At 33.4% G+C, this 22,362-nt stretch overlaps 1 protein-coding gene and 1 long non-coding RNA gene across 2 annotated transcripts; one reads left to right on the top strand and one right to left on the bottom strand.

Moving 5' to 3' along the window:
- Positions 1-32: 32 nt before the first annotated feature.
- Positions 33-3,174, top strand: LOC141707181 (uncharacterized). The gene is made up of 2 exons (XR_012569008.1): positions 33-662; positions 2,921-3,174. It is a non-coding gene; the product is annotated as an uncharacterized LOC141707181 (long non-coding RNA).
- Positions 3,175-5,034: 1,860 nt separating this feature from the next.
- Positions 5,035-21,643, bottom strand: LOC141707180 (phosphatidylinositol-3-phosphatase myotubularin-1). The gene is made up of 19 exons (XM_074510215.1): positions 21,426-21,643; positions 21,258-21,326; positions 19,093-19,167; positions 18,587-18,658; positions 18,140-18,209; positions 17,345-17,394; positions 15,197-15,486; positions 15,012-15,085; positions 14,868-14,931; positions 14,625-14,690; positions 14,239-14,338; positions 14,019-14,132; positions 12,806-12,975; positions 11,162-11,246; positions 10,665-10,892; positions 9,596-9,655; positions 9,406-9,470; positions 8,090-8,369; positions 5,035-6,012 (listed from the first exon to the last, which is right to left on the bottom strand). The coding sequence occupies exons 1-19, from the start codon at positions 21,549-21,551 to the stop codon at positions 5,494-5,496; spliced, it is 2,577 nt and encodes an 858-aa protein (XP_074366316.1). The 5' UTR covers positions 21,552-21,643; the 3' UTR covers positions 5,035-5,493.
- Positions 21,644-22,362: the final 719 nt, after the last annotated feature.

Here is a 22,362-nt window from a genome sequence, read left to right as displayed (position 1 = left end):
TCTGTACTTCCTTGTAGTTGTTTGTAGTTAGTTGTTGTAATTTCTTCGCTGCTTTGTGCTTTCTATCTCCAATCTTTCCTTAAGATTGGTTATAGATAGTTTATCTATGGCTTGTCATAGATCATAGGGTGAATCCCTTGTATATTCCTTTTCTCTATCTATAAAGCAATTTAGCAAAAAAAAAAAAACACAGCACCCTAAATTTCATCAAACAAACAGATATACATCCAAAAACCTAACATAAAAACAAAAACAACTTGTACAGTTGTACATATAAACACACTACACATACAACAAAGTCCTACATTATACACACACACTCAAAGTCTCAAACACATCCTGTGACCTCCTCCATCTTGTTCTTGTCTCCAAACCAAACCATGCCAGAAAATACCATCATCGTCAAAACCAATGATAATCAAGACCACCCCTCTTTCCCCAATCCTTTCATCTCCCTCTTCACCAATTTATCCAAGTTTTTCAACTTCCCTCCGCCCAAATCAAATCCCGAGCCTAAAGTGGTAGAAACGGCTCCCGTAGCCCAAAATACCAAGTCTAAGGCGCCTGTTGTTGCTGCGTTTCCTAACAAACAAACTGTTCCTCCTTTGAAGTTTGAAGCTGAGGATCTTGAAAGGACCACTAACCCTGCTGTTGTTTGGCAGGTATTATACCATTCAACTTATCTATATATAGATATATTTTCAATTTTTTTTATATGTTTGAGGATTTTAGTTGGTGATTATTTGTGTGATTATGCTTCTTCTGGCTTGTTTATGTGTTGAATTGAAGAAGATGTATTATTATAAATTTGTAAATTTGATGGATATTGACCATTCTTATTTCTTTGGTATTGGGAGATGGTGGTCCCTCATGTTTCGGATTTTTAGGCTTTTGAACACTTTATAGTTGATTTAAACTTATTTTCCGAATATACCCATGTGACTTGGAGATTAGTAGAAAGGGGCAGTTCTTGATTAATGAAGCGTAGTTGTTTTTGTTGTATTTTTTTTGAATTTGGGAAGGCTGTGTTTGCTACTTTTTTCATGGGATTAATAATCGGATTTTTTGTTCTTTCCTCGGCAGTACACAATTTACGGGTACACAAAGAGACCAGATTAATTGTCTTAACTTTAAACCCAACAATTTGATCTATCAGTTTTTAGAAACTAAATAAATTTCAAAGTCCTTCTCATCGTCTTCCACTGTTTTAGCTTTCAATCCTTGTTCTCTTTGGTCCATCTTCTATGAACCCCCCCCCCCTCTCTTTAGTGCATTCACTGCTCCATTTCTTCAAGTTTTGCAGCTTTGAGTTGCTTCCTTTCATCCATCTTCTTTAACACCCCCTTCGTATTTTGAAGGCGCTTTTCCACTTTCTCATAATGTTTTAGTTTAAAGTTCTTTTTTTGTCTATGAACCGTGCTTCCTGTCCATAACGAAAAGCACACCTATGCTTAATGTAACGCTAATGACCAAATGCGCTATTTCCTTTTATTATACACTAGACCTCGAAAATATATAATATGATCATTATTTGAATTTTTTAAAAAGAATGAAGAAAGTATGTTCAAAGATTATACTTCTTCATGCATATTAAACTCCCACATTACAATTTCATTCTTCATTTTTTGGTTTAATACTCTTGCACTTTTGGAGGCTTTGGATCATATGCTGGCACATATAAATGAGTCTCTTGGGAGCCGGTTTGTCTCAACTTTCTGGACACGTCCTGAAGGTCTTCAGAGGACGGACGTGTCCTAAAAATCGAGACTAACTGCCACCCAGGTGACTTAAACCAATGTGTCACAATTTGACTCAAAGCCTCCAAATAGTGCACAAAGGCTGGAGTGTTAGAGAAGCCAAAATGGCGGATGAGAAAGTACTGCAGGACTTGGATATGCTACATTCTCTTAATTTGACTTTTTATCGTCTGTATTAAGATTGCTGCTAATGATTATATGTGTCCAATTTATTAAATAGAATATCATGTTCGGCTACTGAAGTCACATTAGTTGGAGGTGTATTTTCGATAGTAGAGAGTATTCAAAGAGATCAAGAGGCTTGCTTGGTTCTTTAAGACTGAAAAGCATCTGAAATTAAAATGTGATAAAGGAAATGTAATATAGATTTATGTTGAAGAAGATGGATAACAGGGACCACCATAAGGTTGCAGAGCATAATGAGTTTAACTTGGGTCTTTCGAGTGTGTGCCCATGGGCACAACTAAGCACCAACTTCTGTGAGTGGCTCATTTTAATTTGTGGAATTTTTGTCCATGCAGGGGAGTCCATCATAAGTAGAAAGCAAATAAAAATTTGACAACTAAGCTTTTAATGGACACGCACTAGAAAAACTGATTTAACTTATGAAACTAGTTGTCATAACATGTACTCTGCTGCTTTTTCATAAAATTTCTATTTCATTCTTATGTTTTAATATTTGAAAGATATATTGTTATGATTTAACTTTTTAAATTTAAAGAGCTCTGTTGTTCACCAAAATCTGGCCTCTATATAAGTATCCACAATACTGCACATTAAAATTTTTACCACTAGGAATTGTGGTGATGCTTTGCAGAATTCCCGTCTTATTGTTTACTTTGTCATTGGCGAAGGGGGCCTAGCCACCTGTGTCGTCAAGTCAAACCTTGATAGGTTATTGCTTCATGAACAAATGATCCTATATCTTTAGGGCCTCTTGTATATCCTTTTGGTTTTGAACAAGTTTTGTCATCATAAATAACATATGCCTGCATGGCTGCGTGGATTTGCTGTATGTTGCATACTATATTGCTATTGAATTACTAAATTTTTGTTGCAACAATGTATGATGATAGGCATAAAACTTTAAGAGGAATCAAATTAGTAATTTAGTAGATGTGATTTTATTACAATGTTCAAAATTATTTTGCTTCTACAATCAGGTGTATGCAATTGGAGGGTTCTTTGTTTTGAAGTGGGCTTGGGCAAGATATAACGAACGTAGGGCAAAGAAGAAAACAAATGATGAAGATCCACCTCCAGCTGATGAGTAGTCTTCACATTGTAACAAAGAAATCTCAGTATTACTGGAAATAGTTTGCTTTCGCTTTGCATATCCTGGTTCCTTGTATAAACCTATAAAGTTTTGGTAAATGAATCAGGAATATTCCATTTATACATGTTGATTATTGTTATATAGATCCTGTTATTACATCGGTCAAGGCTCTTCATGCAGACTGCCTATCGACTTCTTGGAGTGCGATAAAGTTTGCATGTATTTACTATTTCCCGACACTCAATATGCTATACCGTGTCCCCCCATACCCGCATTGCTGAGCGGGATATAACGGGTATGTTTGGTTTGTGATATCCATCCTGTGCTTTATTCGGTCAGTTTTGATGCAAAAATGTTTTGGAATCAATTTTTATGCAAAATGTGTTGGAATTTAATTTTTGATATAGTAAATATGGGCATAGCATTTGGTACAGGGGAGAATTTTAGATTGCGGATGATTTAATTTAAATATCATAATATACTAGCCTATAACCCGTGCGATGCACGGATTGTTTTTAATATTCGATAGTTTTTAATAATATATTTTATAATATAATTTTCAATAGTTGAAAAATAAATCGAAGAATATAATAAATTATAACAATATATGTTTTATAATAATTTGAGATTTGACTGAAAAAAAAATAATAGAATATAATATATTGTTTAAATAAAGAATATAAAAGTTTAAATATAATAAGCTGTTCACGGGGTTCGAACCCTAAATCCATGAGGACAGTTTAAATATTAATATAATAATATTTTATTATTGTATCAAATGGTTCTCATTTTTCTGACTTTAGATCCGACGGTTGTTATTTGTCGTACCAAACAACTGTACCGAGTAACTACCAAACAAATGTACCGAGCAACTAGCAAATAGAGGGTGTTCATAACCGTCAATATCATTGCTACAAGTTATTATCTAGAGAATAAAGTTCCTGTGATTATTTCTGGGAACTTGGAGCAAGTCCAAGAGATTCCTTAATGATATCTTAAATTTGTATGACAAAAAAATTTGATCCAATAATATCCTAATGATGCCTTATATTAGCCTCTTTGAACCTTATTTTTAAGTCATTTCTCTTCTGGCCCTATTTCATATTTTATTATATATTATAGTACACTCTCTCTTTCTCTCTCTATTATATATTATACTTTAATATATTATACTTTAATGATGAAAGTAAATTTTTAATAATAAAATATTAAATATATAATGAGAATAAGAGTTCAAGTAAGATAAATATGTCCTAAATTACTAAGACATAATATTTTATATTATATTTAAGACTTCAACTAATACATTGTTGGACTTGCTCTTGACTGGGTGCATGTGTTTTTTTGTATAAAATAGCAATCACTTCCCTTGGCCGAGGTGAATGTGTTTTTTGTATAAAATAGCAATTACATCTTCGTAAATGTATACAATCTTTTGTAATTATAATTACACCCTTGTGTATTTATATGAAAAAAAATTATATTTTCAAGAAAACTTATGTGAGTTAACCTTGGAAAATTAATCTCTATTTTCTACGTAGTTAAATTTCGGAGGATAACAGGAGTCTTAAATTTATTGCAAGTCTCACTTAATATAAAATACAATGATTTTTCTCGATTAGTTAACACTGACCAACTCCCTTGTAAACAAAATTTTCATGTTCCAAGAGTGAGAACTTTTGCTGTATTGTCAAAACTTGATGGCCAATATATAACCCCACCCGTATATTTTACTTTCTACTGTCAACTTGTCGCGGCCAAGCTTAAAAGTATAACATATTTTCGGAGAAAATGGCAAAATTGAAACTTTAATATAGGACAACTCTGTTGCCCAACTAAATAGAATCAATCAAAAGTCGAAACCAATGCTCCTCAACTCCTACCAATACCATCTTTGCGAAGAAGGCTCGAGACTTCAGCGTTGTGTATCATCTTGAAAGAATTAGATGCAGGTGACTTTTTTCTAAAAAAACTTATGAAGAAACAAAAACAAGCACCACATGTCCAAAATGTATATCCTAACAAAATAGAAAAACTTTATCCGATAGTTGCAAGGCTTACAAGCTCTCTGACTGGGATACAACAATTAACCACTAAAGAATCTGTACACAATCAACTGGTCTCAGTTAAATGGCAATCTGCAACTGCACATGCATTTGCAGAAAGAACTCGGCAGAGAGAATATCTAGACCATCTTATAGGCACCTTACAACAAATTGCTACATCCGAATGTCGAAATTAGTTTCCTCTCTGTCACCCAAAAAAAATCGAAGGGCCCACTGCAGATCTATATTCCTTTATACATACTGTCCAGAAGACCCTTCCCTCCATTGTTTGATCCACGTTAATCTCACTTCCTACATTTCTACAAGTCTCTAGTTCATCTCTTCTACCTGTATAAGTTAAAAAAAACTGAAGACCTACAAAATTACATTTTTGGTTATCTGTTTTGGTTAAATGTCATTCTGACTGGAAGTAACTATCATATATAGAAAGTCTGTCAAATGCGTCAAAGTTAGCCTTTAGTCCAACAAACTGACTTCCCATTTGTGCACATCCAGCATCAGGCCACCTGCAACCACCATCACGAGTGCGTAATGGGCATAGAGATTCACAAACCCGACCAACGGGACTGCTGGTAGGATCATCATCGTCCATTAGCGTAATAGAAACTGACATGTCTGACTTTTCGACATGCTGGGCCATCCCATCTGATTCCCTCAAAGGTGTTTGAATTGATCTTTGACGAAATCCTGCTGGGCTGCTTTCGATGTCAACAATACACTCACCGCTGTCTGAGAACTGAACTGTGCAACCTAGTGATTGTATTGCTCTCTTCATGGCAACATTTTCCTTCATCTCTCTCCTGGCCTTGTTCATAGCTGAGTTACTAATATGTTTTTCATTTTGCAACTCAGCAGTCAAAGAATCCACTTGACTGCCGATTTCATTTACTTTCCTTTCAGCAACTTCTTTTGCCTGTTAGATTTATAGAAGAACAATATATTAGAATAATTTTGAAGCAAAAACTTATGGGTAATCTACCTATCAATACTGTTTACAAAACCTTACCATAAATATTGCATTAAAAATATTTTGTGACATGCCTCATATTCCGACCTCAAAGCTGATTTTAGTTTTGTTAATTTTCGAGCACTAAACATTCCATGATGTTGACGTATAAGATCAAGATGTACAAACAATTTACCACATACAAGTAAATTCTAGAAATATAATGAAGTTCCAAGCAGTATATAACTAGATCTAAAAACCACCGCAGAAAAGAAAAAAGTTACAGTAACCATCAACAAGTAGACAGTCATTTAAATGAGATACCACTAATTCCACTTCAGACACACAAGGAGAGGTGAAATAATAAGAAAGGGCAATGGCCATCGGTTAAAAAAATTAATCTTGAGGATAGTCCTTTAAACGGATGCGATATTTCAGGGAACAGATATACACTAGCTTATCAGAAGAGACCACTTTGTATAACTGGAAACAAATGTTTATTCTTTTCAAGTATTTGTTAGCTAAAAAGCTGAAGTTATTTTAAAGAAAAAAAATTATTTGGACGCAAGTGGATTGTAAGGAGAAAAATGCCCGGTTAAACATATCAGGAAGAACCCGCTCAATAATTTTTTTTTTACATTTTACATATAAGAAAAAAAACCTCCTCTCCAATATATCATTGGGAGGAAGTTAAAATATCAAAAGCCTATTTAAAGATTTTGGTAAAAGAATGGTCCTTCACAGGAATTGGTAAAAGAATGCTCCTAGCAGGAGGGAACGTAGAGAATGGGGATTGGGGAATGGGAAGTCAACAGAGATGATATATACAATATACAAGGGCATTCCATAAATCATAAATAGGAGAGAAAGGTATTAAGGCATATTAGATGACTTGACCATCTCATCTTATAAGCTAAGCCAACAGTCACCTCTGTCAAAAAGAGCCCATTACTCGTTCATAGGGGTGGCAGAAAATGGGTTTGGATCAATCTTGGGTCAATAAATTTGGTTTTGGGTTGGGTTTTAACCCAAATTCATATTTGACCCATATTAAATTAAAATATGGATCAAATTTGTTTGGGTCATAATGGTTTTGGGTCAAAATATGGGTAAACCATTTTCTTACATTGTTTTAATACATTTAATAAATATATATAATTTTAGTTTTCTTTTAGAAGAATAAGGTTCAAAATAAGGAAAAATAAGAATAAGCCATATATATTCACAAATCACACTGTTTGGTTTCTAATGAAAGGCATCATCACGTCATTTTTTATTGATACTCTTGCATTATTAAATATAAAACAAAATATATATTTACACTCAGTAAGGCAGTAAGTACAATCCATATATAGACACGCGCTCGAGTACAGTGGGTGTATACATACACATCTGTAATTGTGCGTTTCTTTATTTTTCCAAAAAAATCAAATTGGGGCTTTTGATTGAACATATGCAAAGGAGCAGGTTGACTCTCTTTGAAAAAATAATCGGATCGGGTCCTTCAGATCGACCCGAAACCAAGTCACATATGTGAGAGTGAAAGTCTCCAGCCATGAATGATTTTTATATGCGTTTGTGAGCTTTGATCTAAGAAGACGATCTGAGGTTAAAGCTTAAGTTGGAAAAAATGGTTGTCACATTTTATACCCATATTTTACCCATATTTTGAAAGCAAATGTGTGACTGACATCCAACCCAGTCCATTTTATAATATGTGATTTTGGATTGAACCAAAATCCAAATTTTGTATTGGTTTGGGTTGGGTTTTTGGGTTTAGGTCCATATTGCCACCCCTACTCGTTCAATTGTTTGAAAATTATAAAAATTGGCTTTTAAGTTATTTTCACCAACTTAAAAAGCTAGCAAGAAAAACCCCTAGTCCACACCAGACACCAGTAGTTTAATAGTTGGTACAAACGTACACTAGTATTCACCGATTTAATATCCTTTTCAACATAAAGATAAAGAAGCAACATCAACAGTCAAAAATTATAATCACCCTCACATTTAATCATAAAGTAGAATGTTTACCAAAATTTACCTTCTGTAGTTCAGAGAATTTTTTAATCAAATCCCTGCAATGAGTTTCAACCTCTCCTACTTGAGCTTCAGAAGGGCAAGCCCACCGCAGATGGAATTGGGGCCAAATTGTTGGTGCCAAAGCTGCTGCTGGTGGTAAGATTGGACCTTCATGTTTTGATAAATCATATAAGAGGTTGTAGTGTTTGTGAGAACTTCCTTCAGATGCTCGCAGATCAGTCAAATACATCCATAAGCACCCACAAGAGTCAGATATACCAGCTTGCTGCCTTTCCTTCTCACTGAAATTACCAAGCAAAACATATAGAAACTGACACCAAAGGAAATTTGAGATCTGTTGAAAAATAGTCTAAAAAGTGGAGCCTAAATTTTACTGTAAGTTCCATCAAGGGGAGAATAAAAATTTCTAGTTGCAACACCTATTTCCAATGACATAAGGAATGTTAGATGTATAACTAACAAATCTAACCTCTGATATCAACATATAGAGTGACTAAGACAAGGAATTGAGGGGAAAAGGATTAATATACAGTGCCTGTCTAAGAAAACAATACTCCACAAATCAAATCATTTTATTTAATAATCTAAATATAGCGATGATGCATTGATACATGAAACAGTCTAGAAACAAAGAACCAGAACTAAACATTGACAAAAACTGATAACAGGATAGAACAAATATAGCAAAAAAATAAAGATGAAGATAAAACTAGGGTGATTGAACAGTGGAACTATCACATTTGATAGGGTTTCCCAACTGTACAAATGAGGAAACTGAAAAGTTGCAACCCAAAAAGAGAGAATAATCCACAATATAACAATTATTTAGAACTATACATTATTTCAATATGCGGGGATAATAATTCTAAATTAAATTAAAACTTAACCTGACTTGGAATGCTAGAAAACTAATTATATCTTAGTATATTTACTAATAATAAGAAGATATTATATAAATAATACTTTTCTGAATCCCCCCATGCCTAAAATCGAATCTTTCTTAATAAATAAAAAAGCTATTAACACATTATAAAATATCATTCTTAATTTTTGTTTGCGCTCCCCATCAAAAGAGAACCTGCATCTCCAATATATCCATAGTTCATACAGAAACCTAATTCCTTAGTTTCTTGCTCCCCTTTAAATTGACTATCTTCTTAAAAATTCATAAGCAGCTGCAAGGGTGACGTGCAAATAATAAATGTATACTACACTACACATATTGAACTCATTCAGCAAATCAATTATAAGAACAGAAAAAAGAGAAAGGAAAAGTAGGAAATTCTGTATCCGAGAGAAGTCTGTGAATATGCATACCTATTGCACAAGAAGTTGCCAAAGCGACAAGAGAGCACACAGTCCAAAAACTCTACCAAAAAAGACTGCATTTACAAAGAGTTAGAAATCTATTCCTTTTGCTCAAGATTCTCTGATTAAATGCCTTGCACAAGAATTTTTTCAATCTAAAAATTGAATATACTTCTGTAAATCAAACAAAGAAACCTACCGATGAGAACTCGAAAGCGGAAGGGTACATCCGCAACAATTGTGACACACAATCGAGCCACTGGCAATGTGTAAGACAAGTACAATTTAGACAACCACAAAACATCAAAAGCAAATATGCAACACTAATAAAACCACAAGTGGAAGCAGCAACGAAGTGAAAATACAATCATGTAATAAGCACATTGAATATATAACATTATTGTGTTTACTGTTAGGGTTAAAGTAGAAATCGACATGCAATGTTGGTAAGTAGAGCTAAAGACAGGTACTGGATGGATACTAGATAAGTTTAGTCATTGCAGATGATCCCAAGGTTAGAGCAACAGACGATAATTCACATTTAGACAATGCTTTCAATGTATATGCTAAAAAACCACTTAACAAACAACGCTATGCTGCTAAATGCATATGATCTCATTGCCAGGGTACTGATAACGCATCATAGACGTGCTATTACAATCATTTGCCTTCCAGATTAGTGTACCCATCGCAGATAACATCCCAAGGCAAGAGTAACAGACTAAAATTCACATTTAGAAAATGCTTTCAATGTATATTCTGAAAATACCACTGAATGAATAATGCTAAGCTACTAAACGTATGTGATCTCATTGCCAGGGTATTGATAACGCATCATATTAAAATCACGTATTATTGCAATAGTTTGTAATTACCTTATGATACCATTTCATGTACCACTATACTATAATATTGTTTATTGATGTAAATGCTAATAAATAATTACAATTCTTATTTGCAGTATGAGATACGAATCCGATGAACTGTTACACAAAATTGCTATGCTTAGAATGAAATTCATTAGTTTTACAGGATAAAAATAGTCAAAATATGCAACTAAGACCAACACATCACTTCACCGTATCTGGATCCTAACCGTGCAGTTGATAATTGATATAAAAGATCTAAGCTACAAGTTTAGGATGAAAACAGTTGGAGTTAGGAATGACACATGCATAGCTGACTGGTAAGCAAGGAAAACTTGGAAAATTCTATAAAAACACAAGTCAACATACTGCACAGAAGCTATTTCTCTGATGTGCACAAACCTGCAGAAAAATTGGTGAACTGTGGTTCGAAGCTTGTGTATGCGCAGAATTTGGAGCTTGAGATGGTAATGATCCTGGTGCTTGACGCATGGGAGATGATGAGAAACTTCCAGTTGAATATTGCCTAGGCAATTCAAAGGGCATATTACCGCTTCCTGTTAGTGTCGGCATTCCCAAGCGATCTGAAAAAGGATGACCAAATGAAAGCCAATCCTTCTCCACAAGAGCCTGTATCAAAATAACATAGTTGACATGTGAATACATATTACAAGCTAAGCAGTCATATATAGTCCAAATTTCGAGGCACGGTTATAGTGTGATATTCACGAATTTTTAATGAAAATTAATCAGATCAGCTCTAATCAAGCAGTCGTAAGTAATACCTAAAACCAGCTCACGGAAACAAAAGATTACGTATTCAAGCTTCAGCAAATAAAGATTATATATGTAAAATGGAAAGGTAAATGTAAAAGAGAACACCAGTGCTTTATCACTACCTGAAATCCCTTGAATGTTCTGTAATATGGATCAAGCAATAGACTAGCAAGGGAGACTAGTTGAGTAGTTCTGTCCCATCCGTCACTGCATATGACAGAAGTTAGATTGCCATGTGAATAACAAATCTCTAGCTTAAGAACAGTACCAGTAAGAAGACATACACAATAATCAACTTAATATACTGTCCTCAATCGTTTAAATTTTGAGAAAAAACACTAATCTATTCTGTAACCTACTTTTCAGGTTACCGATTACTGTTTGATTAGGGACTTTTCCTCCAGTAGTTTGTATTTATTTTGTCATGTAATGTTAGATCTAATTTTTCAACTACCCCGCATCTGTACCCTCTCCCCCCCACCCACCCCCAAAAGTACCCAATAGTGTAAAGTTTTATGGCAATGCCTATGTAAAAAGGTGGTAAAAATGGATAGGCATCCAACCCCCTTAATTTTAAAAGGATACGCGAATCAGGTGGCGCCTAGGCGTAAACTAGGCGAATTAGGCGTCCAAGTGTATATGTAACTGAAATATATTTCTAACATATGGCTCGACTCTGCTTATTTTCAAATTTGAGTAGTAATTATCATAAACTTGTGCCATGAACCAATATACTCATAAGACTCAAAATAAAAACAAATAAAAGTTTATACATATTCATTTGATTTAATCAAGTATCTAATCTTTACGATATTTTAAAAACAATAAATAAATATCTAATATATATATATGCCTATATATAGCTGGACGCCCGATTACCTAATGGATGCCTAAGCAGGCGGTTCGCTATCACCTTGGCGGCCTTTACGCCTTGATAAGTACGGTTTTATCTAATTATACAAGACACTATGATTCTATAGTCGGTGCACATACATTATTTAGGAGCTGTGGGATTAAATTGGCACTCCCATATTCGTCAATAAAGTTGGAATTTGGTCTCCATGATCAAAGATTTGCTTACAAAGTACCAACAGACTGTAATTAATAATTAAGGTTCATTGCGTTCCATTTAGTTGTCTTCTTATGTGGTTAAGGATCTGATAGTGAAGCATATAGCTTCAAAACTTCAATTATGTTATTTCTGATTTCTGAACATTACTTATTGCAAATTTTCATGAAACATCAAACCCACTTTGACAGCATGTAAATAGTTTTAGTTTTACAAATGAAAAGGAAAGTACCAGTGGTAATGTACCACTTTACTGCAACTTTCTACTTTAAATGAAGAAAAAATCACAAATCACAAATCAGAGAGGTAGAGTTTATCCCTTGTAGATTCCCAAACTGCTAAATTAACCACAATCTACAATCAACCATAGAGTTAAATGTACCACTTCAATTTATATTTTATACCACACTCACCATTTGATATTGTTATTATTATTTTGTTTTTCCGGCTACAATTGAATTCAATTTATTACTTTAACAAAATATATGAATTATTTGTATGGCGCAAATGAATTATTTGTCAATTCCCAGCTATTATTGATTTTTGAAATAGCGACTATATACGCTAAAAAATAAATTTCAAAAGAAATCCCTACAATATTCAAAATATACAACCTGTCATAGTGAATTTGTTTCATTAACCACCAATATATCACAGTTCCAGGTCAATATAATTTAGTCAAATCCAGAGTTCAGACCTGCAATGAACAAGCACTGATGCCGAGTCCAAAGCAACACGTGCAGCAATCCAAGCCGAGCCAGCCAAGACATTCTGAACATGTATTAACCAGCCACTGTCCCCAAGGGTTGATACAGAAGCAGACATGCTACTGAGGTTACCTCCGCCCCAAGTTGATCCCCCGTGTCTCTGCAGTTGCATTAGCAAGAAAAATATAGACAATAATTAAGAACATAACTTTAAAATTATAGGGGATAAGAGACAAATGTTACATGTGAGGAGTGAGGAGGGTAATATTATTTTTTGTGAAGTCAGATTCTCAACTTAAATAAAGTAACTCGAGAACGTTGTGAATCAGTTTCAAGTTAGAGGTAAAATTTCACAAAAGGACCCCAAAAAAAAAACTTAACTACTTTCAAATTTAAGTAACTTAAAAGGACAACACAAAGGGCCTAAACATCACAGGGTTCCTGGAGTTAATTGACACTTACTAGCACAAACTAACAATAAGAGAACATGATAGTTGTGCTACCACAGTTTTCAATGTGAACCAAATCAATCAATTTCTTAACATTCTAATAAAAGGCCGCAGCAGACTTACAAGTATGCTACACTTACAAGGTACTAGCTAGAGAGCATCAGGCACGGAGCTAGGGGTGGCTGGCGGGTGTAGCCGCTATCCCAGACTCCGGAAGTAGCATAAAATTAGGAATAAAATATATTTACTTTTGTTAAAATTTTGGTAATTCAAAAATGACGTAATAGAATACTTAATTTTTTCCGCCTCAAAAGAACGTATTTATGTGAATTCTTAATAATTATTGTGTTAGAATCGATATTACTGTTGAAAATTTTACGAATGTAACTATAGAAATCAAACTATATTTAAAGATTTTTACACTTTATAAGTTTCTAGAATTTACAAATTTTGTAATTTTTTTACCATAAAGTCTTAAAAAATAAAAAAATGCCCCCTAATTGGTTAAAATATGGCTCCGTCTCTGTATGAGATTTTAATTTTTCTTTAATAGTCTAAGAGTGCATGGAGAGATTAATTTTCTAACAGCAATTCTGTCAATCTTTCTAAAGGTAGCCTCCTCACTAATTACACATGAAATTTGGCATACGTAAAATGTTTAGGATTGTTTTTTCTTGAGATGTACACCATGTTTTGGTAAGTAATGCACAAGTAAATTTCTTTTCTTTAAAATAGCTAAGGTTTCAGAAATTACCAAAAATGATGATATTCCATCGGATGATGCTGTACCATGAGTATCTAGATAGTCTCTAAGACGAGCCAGACTATCCCTCATAGCGTGTATGTTGTCTATCCCGAGAAATACTATCTGAATAAATATAAACATATACATATATATGAAATAGCACTTGGCAAATAAGAACGAATAGACTCTAACCAAAAGCACCATATGATTTACATATTGAAATCCCAACCTCAGACTGGAAATAATTGGCAGATGATTCTGAGCCACCACCCATTGCCCCATTTGCCAAAGCATTTTTTCTGGGTCTTGCATCAGTAATACACAGCTTCCTAGAAGAACCATGGGTTATCAGTGATTAAAAGCTTAAGAGAAAAATAACAAGCAGCTAGTTATATGTAACAAGTGCTGTGCTTTTTATGCACCTGGTAGTAGCTAGTCATTTCAGTGAAAAGGGAAAACTGAACTAATTGAAATACAAAGATAATTCGTAAGGAGTAAAAGAAAGCGAGGAACAAATAAAAGAGAAAGCAGAAAAGTAAAACAACAAAAATGGAATCAGTACCAAAGATTTGAATAAAATAATTGGCAAAAGAATTAAAAGGGTCGAAGCTTTACCTCCTTGCACCCTTTGATCCACTAATCGGCGTGCAGATGGCCGCAACTAACTTCTCATCAGCATTGCTGCCAGGGAATAATGAAGAGGATACTGATTATATAATCATGAATGTTTTATAAAGAAACCATAGAGTCAAGAGTGTATAGCGGACATATTACATATATATACATAAACATATACATATAAAATGAACCATTTATCCAAGGAGCACTGAGATGACCTATGACCAAAAACGAGATTACCTTCGCATGTTCATCATGAGACCAACTAATGGTTGAGATGACCTTGCAAGCACAGCTCCAGTTTCTACAATTAATCAAACTAATCAAGTAACTTCCACGAGTGTTGAATATCTAAAAGCAGCTAAAAATAGGATTCAGAATTACTTGGATTACACCACGAAATTACAGGCAATCGACAACGTGCACGAAAAGTAGAAGCTTGCAGCACTTCCTCATCACTTCAGTACCCAAAAAAAGTTTTTAGGGTGCATTTTGACATGCTATGTATTTTGCAATGACAAATCGAAATCGTTAGCAATTAAGAAAGACAGCGCAATCAAATTACTTACCTAATTGATTTCGGAACAAGCAACGCAAATGGATAGGTCGAGCACATAGTGTAGTTGTAATTTACATCACTTATCCTCCAAGAATCATTAGACACCGTAAATGACCTCTCTTCGATCGCAGAAAGTGATGAATTGTACGGACCAATGCCAAGAAGCCGGTAGTACTCATTAAGTAACCGCACCTTGGGGTTGGTGTTAGAGAATCTAGATGTACCAGATCCAAAAGCATAAAGATCCCATAGCCTAGCTGGTCTTGTACACCTCAATAATGCATCGAAGACAGCGCGCCTCTGCAAGTTCATGTCTTTAATCAGCAAAGCTAGTTGGTATGAGCAAAAAAAGGGTAACAGTTGTAATATCAAAAATGTCCATGCCATCACATGTGACTTCTATATTCAGCTAGCCCATCAAAGTGCCAGGAATATGTAGTATCTAATATGTTTTATTTAAATATATAATCTATCTATTCTATTTAATGTCAGCATGAACTATTACTCAATTTGGGAATTTGTGCTTTGATGCATGCCTCCAGTAATCTCGTCACGGGATGAGAGACTTGATAAAAGCAAAGTGTCGGAAAAATCCTGGGATGATCGTAGAAAGAGCAATAAACAGACTGGCATGGGAAGTCGGGATCAAATGTGGGTACGTAGTGTTTGACAGAGATAGACATCAGATAAACTCATTTAATCATTCAAAAAGCTATTGTCTCAAAACATTGTGTGCTTATTTATGGGAGTAGGTCCTTTTAAGCACAATTTAAATGAAAAATGACCAAAATAGCACATTAATAAAGCATTAAAGCTAACTGCACTAGCACGTCTAAACGCATTTTAATACACTCGTTCCCTTATTTTAATAAATATATGTTGGTCAAAACACTTAATATACATGCTTTAGTGTTAAAACGCGAACCGTAATTATGTTTGTTACTGGGCCAACGTGATTATTAATTGTGTTAGCTCTTCGACCTACATTCACCCATGCTAACGGATTAGTCAAAACAAACTCTCAACAGCAGTACACATAGCATCTTATAATACTACGTGGCATTTGCTTCCCATACCAAACTTGCATGTCCTCATTAAAGTAAAAGTTTGCAATCGAAGCTTAATTAGGTCTTTATTGATGCAGGACAGCCCAAAGAAACTATTTGGGAACAACATTTTAGGCTTTGGAAACCCATTAGTTAGAGTATTCGAGAATCACTTAATTATATTAATAATGATCTATTAAATAAGGATTATTTGCCTTTTAGAGAGTTATTTAAATTAGGAAATATTGTTTAGGATTCTTATAAATATTGATCGATCATTAGAGTTTTATTTAAATTAGGAAATATTGTTTAGGATTCTTATAAATATTGATCGATCATTAGAGTTTTATTTAAATTAGGAAATATTGCTTGGATTCTTATACATATTGATCGATCGTTTTAATCAAATCAAATTCAGATTATTACTCTTAGTATTGAAAAGCTGTGTTTTTATCCTCTTGCATGGGAATCGTTCTTGGGAAGTTACCCAAAACCCTACTTTTAAGTTTAACCCTAGCCCCATCATTTATCCTCCTCCATGGTGTTGGATGCTACAGCATCAGCTACATCCACTGTAGATCCTTCTTTATTTCAGAAACCGCATTGGACCTATACCAAACTGACCATGCCCAATCACATTTTCAGTAAGCAGCTAAGTTTTCTTTGTACCTTTTACAAGCTTATTCATATTTTAGATTGTCATCTCTATCCAGCCTTGCGGGAACCATCTTTACATGAACAACAGATTTTCTGAAGCATTATATTAGTGGGTAAAGATTCTTGATTATTTATTTTTACAAATAAATAGGCCAATCTTTCATGGCATTCTCAACATATGTCCGTCCATTGCTCATATCCCCCAATAATTAATGTACCTTTCAAAAAGTTCAAACTTTCTTTAAGATTACTTTGAATTAATTACATGTTTTAATTCAATTACATTATAATTTGAATAATATCAGGGATGACTAATATTTAATAGGAGAATTTATGTGTGTACATTTACACACACACACATATATATACATACATAGAGAGAGAAAAAGAGATATTGAACATCTTTCTGACTTGTAAAAGTTCACACAACAATAATTGCAACAAATTTGACAGACCTGTTTTGTTCGAGGACGGAAACCAAAGACGATGATTCTCATATCTTTTCCTGAAAAGTATATAGAAAATTCATCAAAATACAAACGCAATTAAAGAAAAAATCTGTATTCTTTGGACAACATAAACATACTCTAGTGACCCAAAAATTACAAATGCAATTTTTTAAAAAAATAATTAAAAATCGTTCTAAGAATGTTAAACAAAAACTTTCTGCCTGCGAAAAGAGTGAGATTCGTATATCACTAAAAAATTAAATCTCAATACAAATGAGAATTTAATCTTAATACAAATAAAAACAACTATGAATCTTCCTTTTTCATTCAATTACAAATATGTTTATACGTTTTGGAAGGTTGAGTCAGAAATAGGATAAACAAATAAATGCTAGAAGACAGTATGCAACTTTGTATTGATGAGTACATCAAAAAAAAATCCACTGTATAATTATTTTTCAAATATGCAAACAGGACCAGTAAGATGGCCAACCTTATAACAATAAGCAACTTTAAACAGCACACTTGCTTGACAAGCTGATTGAAGTAACTACCTCTTTTTCTTTACTTTGTTGTTGGTCAGCATAAGATAATATAAAAGTAAAACATATCATATTAAATTTTTGAGTATGTGGGTCATTTAAGCTCTTGTGCATTAATTACTCTACTCTTATTTGGAAAGAATAATAAGCATGCTTATCTAGAGCATGCAATTAAATTTACCAACTACGCTAAAGGGGAAACTAGAACTTCAATACTCAGTTAAGTACAAACTATAGCATGCTGTAGTTAGTGGCATACCGAAAACTTGAAGGAGACGTTGTGGTGGAGTTTTTTCCAACTGTCGAGGGTTTGATGGAAGCTTTAGGGCCTATATACTCAAAAAAACTAACTGTAATCAGCTTAAATTCAAAATATAAAGCACAAATGAGATGTTTTAACTGAAAAATGGAAAACAAAAAAAACAATATCATCAAGTACTAGTTCACGAAAGCAGGATTGCTTAAAGCATCTTTTTAATAACAAAATTAAAAAATATATGAGAGATGAGCTGAGTATTTTATTAGCTTCTATTGTTACTAGCAAATCAACATAATTTCAAAAGCAAAAGACATTTGTAAAAATCTCTCAATTTATCACTGAGATTTTCATAACCCAGGACCACATTATTTAGCAAAAAAAAATCGCATTAACCACTGAATTTATGAATCTTGAACTAATTTAAACAAGCAGACAAGTAAAACTTACAATTTTATTGAACTTCTCAATTGTTGCCAAAGCTATAGTGCCGAGTGGAAGAATGTTTCTGGATGCTTCACTCTTGAACCATGATTTGACAGAGAAAAAATGAGATGGATATAAAACTCACCGATAAATTGGTTATAAATAATTTAAAATATATTAACAAAAAGATAAACCATTCAGAGTCGCAAAAAGCCAACAGCTCAAGATTATAAACCAAAACATGGCTAAACTTAGATATACACATTCTGGAATTATAGTGTCCACGCCAAAATCCCTTTCATTACAGTTATATTAATAAACTGCATCACACAAACAAAAATTCTAGCACCCTTAACCATATGCTCCTAAAGAGGTTACACATTCCCCATCAATAGAAAAAATTGCTGATAAAGTGAGATTACCCATATGCTCTGAATTATAGTGAAATGATGGAATGGGAACTAAATATAACATCCAATATGGTCTAGTGATATAATTAGAACTTTGAACTGAGTATATGCATTGCTTACCAGGAAGAGAAGGCGAAAGTTTGTCACAAACAGTGTCCCTGCCTTGTTAGCATTTACAAGAAATACACCGTACCCCTAAAAGCAAATAGCAACACAAAAAGTTCAATCGAGCATATTATGATGTAGAATATAAGAACAATAATTGGTTCAAGGTTTAATGTAAACAAAACAAGAAATAAACAGATGTGATAATAAAAGAAAGATATATATATATATATATATAGAGAGAGAGAGAGAGAGACGGGGGGAGGGGTATCAAAAATTCAAGATCATAAGCTCTATGGCAACATAGCAGTGGAAGTTTAATCGACAGAGGCCAGTTGTGCCAATGATATCATTTCCTTACTCTACTGATTTAAGTTTCTAAAACCGAAAAGGTTGTTAAGCATAAGGTCTGCTTAGATATCAGAACAAAGTCTAACTCTTCTGTTCCACATCTTCCTTTTTTTGCAGTTATCCATCATTTTTACTTACTGTATATGACACCGTACACAAATATATTTTACGGGGAGTGTTTTTTGACCTTTCTCGGCTAGATTCAAATAAAATATATGCTCTTGGGTTGACTTAAGTGAAGACTGTAAGGTTATATAGGTTTTTTCTGAAGGATTAAGTTTGGAATAGAACTAACAGTCCTCTGAATCTTCTATATTATTTCTCGATTTATAATTTTACTAGAGGTTATGATATCAGTCTTGGCATGTGATATTCTATTCGATCGTTATCAAACATGTAACCTAAAACACAGCAAACATGAGATTAATTTTTAGAGGAAAAACAGTTAAATATAAGACATTCTATGATGAGGTAATGTTGGTGATTTTGTTACTTGTAAACCTATGCTAGATTAGAAACAACATTTTAAGTTTTATAGAAATAAATCCCTCTATGATACCTAATCCATGAGCTTTTTATTTACCAAGAATACTTTTTTATGGGTTAATAATTCTCAGCTCAAAAATATTAATATACAATCGGAAAAACTAGGAACAAAATAATGAATGCAAATTTGGAAGTGGGACAGAAGAGAGTAGAGGAGGTAAGAATCGTTCCTTCATGTGCCTGTTAGTTTTTCCACACATGATTTGTATGCTCCATTAAATTTAAAAGTAAAGATGGCGCTTAATAGCACTAACTATTAATTCAATCCCAAATTTATCAAAAGAAGAACCTGTGCAAGTGCTAAAATGAAAGGAAATATCAATGTCTTATATTTATCGATTAATATGCCTCTCACTTGATGAAATGTAATGGTCTAATGGTGAAGCTCAAGTCCCCATCCTAATTATCTGGTATCCTTGCCTTATACTTTTAGGGGACCAACCAATATCAAAGTGCTGGGCTCAAGGTTAATTTAAAATAAAAACCTGAAGGTCCAGTGACCTTAGAGGAGAGTAAAGACACAAACAAAGAAGAAAAAATCTCTCTATTGTCGTCATTCTAAGTTTGTAATTTAATGTCAATGAATTTGAAATCCTGCCATCCTGAGAAAGTCAAAATCCGACAAGAATCCTGTCAATACCAGGAAATTGTATCGTATATTCAGGACAATTAAATGTCTAGATTTATTAACATTACTGCTTATGTTGCAGACAAACATGTTATGTTGTCTTAGCTATTCGAGGATACACACAATTTACCTAATTTCGCCACATATTAGTTCCAACAAAACCTCCGCCCTCAATCATTCTGCAATCTTTGATACAGACACAATCAATTGTATCCTATACATTCACATCTCTTTGCTACAAAACAAATTCTATATGCACCAACACAATCATTCAAACTACACTTGGAAAATTCTAAACCCTAGATATCCAGAAATACGTACAAATCTTTCTAATTCGCGGCCACAAATTAGCTCATACAAAACATTTCCCAAATTTGATAACATAAGTTACACCTTCTACTTTCCTAGCATTAAATCTTTCAATAACGCTTATTACGGTACAAATTCATAAAGCACAAATTCATCAGTCGATTGCATAGATACAGACATATGTCACTTAAATTATACACGAATATTATAAACCCTAGCTATACACAAATATGCACGGAGTCTTCTAATTCAACACAATTAAACAAAATCTATTCCAAATTAAAAAATATAAATAAACATGTGCGTATATATAAATTGAGAGAATCAAAACTTAATCGCAAAGCACCTCGACAATGACTTGCTCATCTTCAAGCAAAAATTCCAAAACAGCGTGCGGAACGGACCTCGAAACAGGCTGTAAAACAACAAAAATCGAAATTAAAATCGAAATGAAAATCAATTGAATTAGTGAAGAAAAATGATGAAAACCTAATGCAAAGAGTGAATTAATTACTTCAACTTTGGTCCATTCGAGGGCATCCCAGCTTCCTGTACCATCGATTCGTTCGGACTCAGTGAGTCGAATGTCCGAGTCACGGAACGAGGTGGATCGGCCGGAGCGAGTTCGAGATGTGGCCATTGGCCACCGGCGGTTAACAACACGGTGAATAAATTGTATAGAGAGAGAGGGGAGCGAGAGAGGAGAGAGAGTTATTAGTTTCGAATGCTGCTCGTGCAAAGTAAGATTTTATACTCTTCGATGAAAAAAAAATATAATAACAATAATCGATGAAATCCTTTAGTAAATTTTATTATTCGATCTCTAGCGTATTTTTTTTCGATCTTGATAAAGATATCTGTAAATCGAAATATTACGTTCGGCTGTATTTTTATGGACTATATTTAATTTTAAAATATAATGATATTAGAAATTTCATTTATGATTTAAATTTATAGTAAGGATTATAATATTAATTTTAAGTTGATAATTATTCGCATAACTGTATTATTTCATATTTAAGAACTTATTAATATATATATAAATAAAATTGGGAGTTATACATTTCACCGTATTATTTTACCACATACATTTGTATGACAATATAATTTATTCAAAAAATTGGTTTAGACCAACTTATTATTTTAAGTATTTTTTAAAAGATAAATTACTTTTAATATAATGCATAAATATTTATATTCTGAATTAAAATGTATGATTTATAAGTTATAATTTTTATTTTAAAAATTACCTAATTTATCAATTAATCATTTTAATATATTTTTACGATTCGATTTTATAAAGCGATTAAATTAATATACTTAATTTAATAAATTAAATATTTTTATAATTTATTAAAAACATCCAATTAATCACCGATAACATGACCCCACAAACGGGGAGCTCCGACTGTATTTGTTTCCGAAGTACTATCTTTTTGTATGCTGTATAT

This window comes from Apium graveolens, chromosome 2 (assembly GCF_009905375.1).
Source record: "Apium graveolens cultivar Ventura chromosome 2, ASM990537v1, whole genome shotgun sequence".
NCBI classification, from domain to species: Eukaryota; Viridiplantae; Streptophyta; class Magnoliopsida; order Apiales; family Apiaceae; genus Apium; species Apium graveolens.
The sequence above is the reverse complement of the archived record's forward strand: the minus strand, read 5'-3'. Positions and strand labels throughout refer to the sequence as shown.

Bases quoted from the DNA above. Each gene is read 5' to 3' on its own strand.
- LOC141707180 (XM_074510215.1), bottom strand. From the start codon at position 21,551: ATGGCCACATCTCGAACTCGCTCCGGCCGATCCACCTCGTTCCGTGAC. The intron at 21,327-21,425 runs GTAATTAATTCA...GTTGTTTTACAG, and splicing joins TCGAATGGACCAAAGTTGAA to CCTGTTTCGAGGTCCGTTCC. The intron at 19,168-21,257 runs GTGCTTTGCGAT...ATTTGCTTTTAG, and splicing joins ATGAGCAAGTCATTGTCGAG to GGGTACGGTGTATTTCTTGT.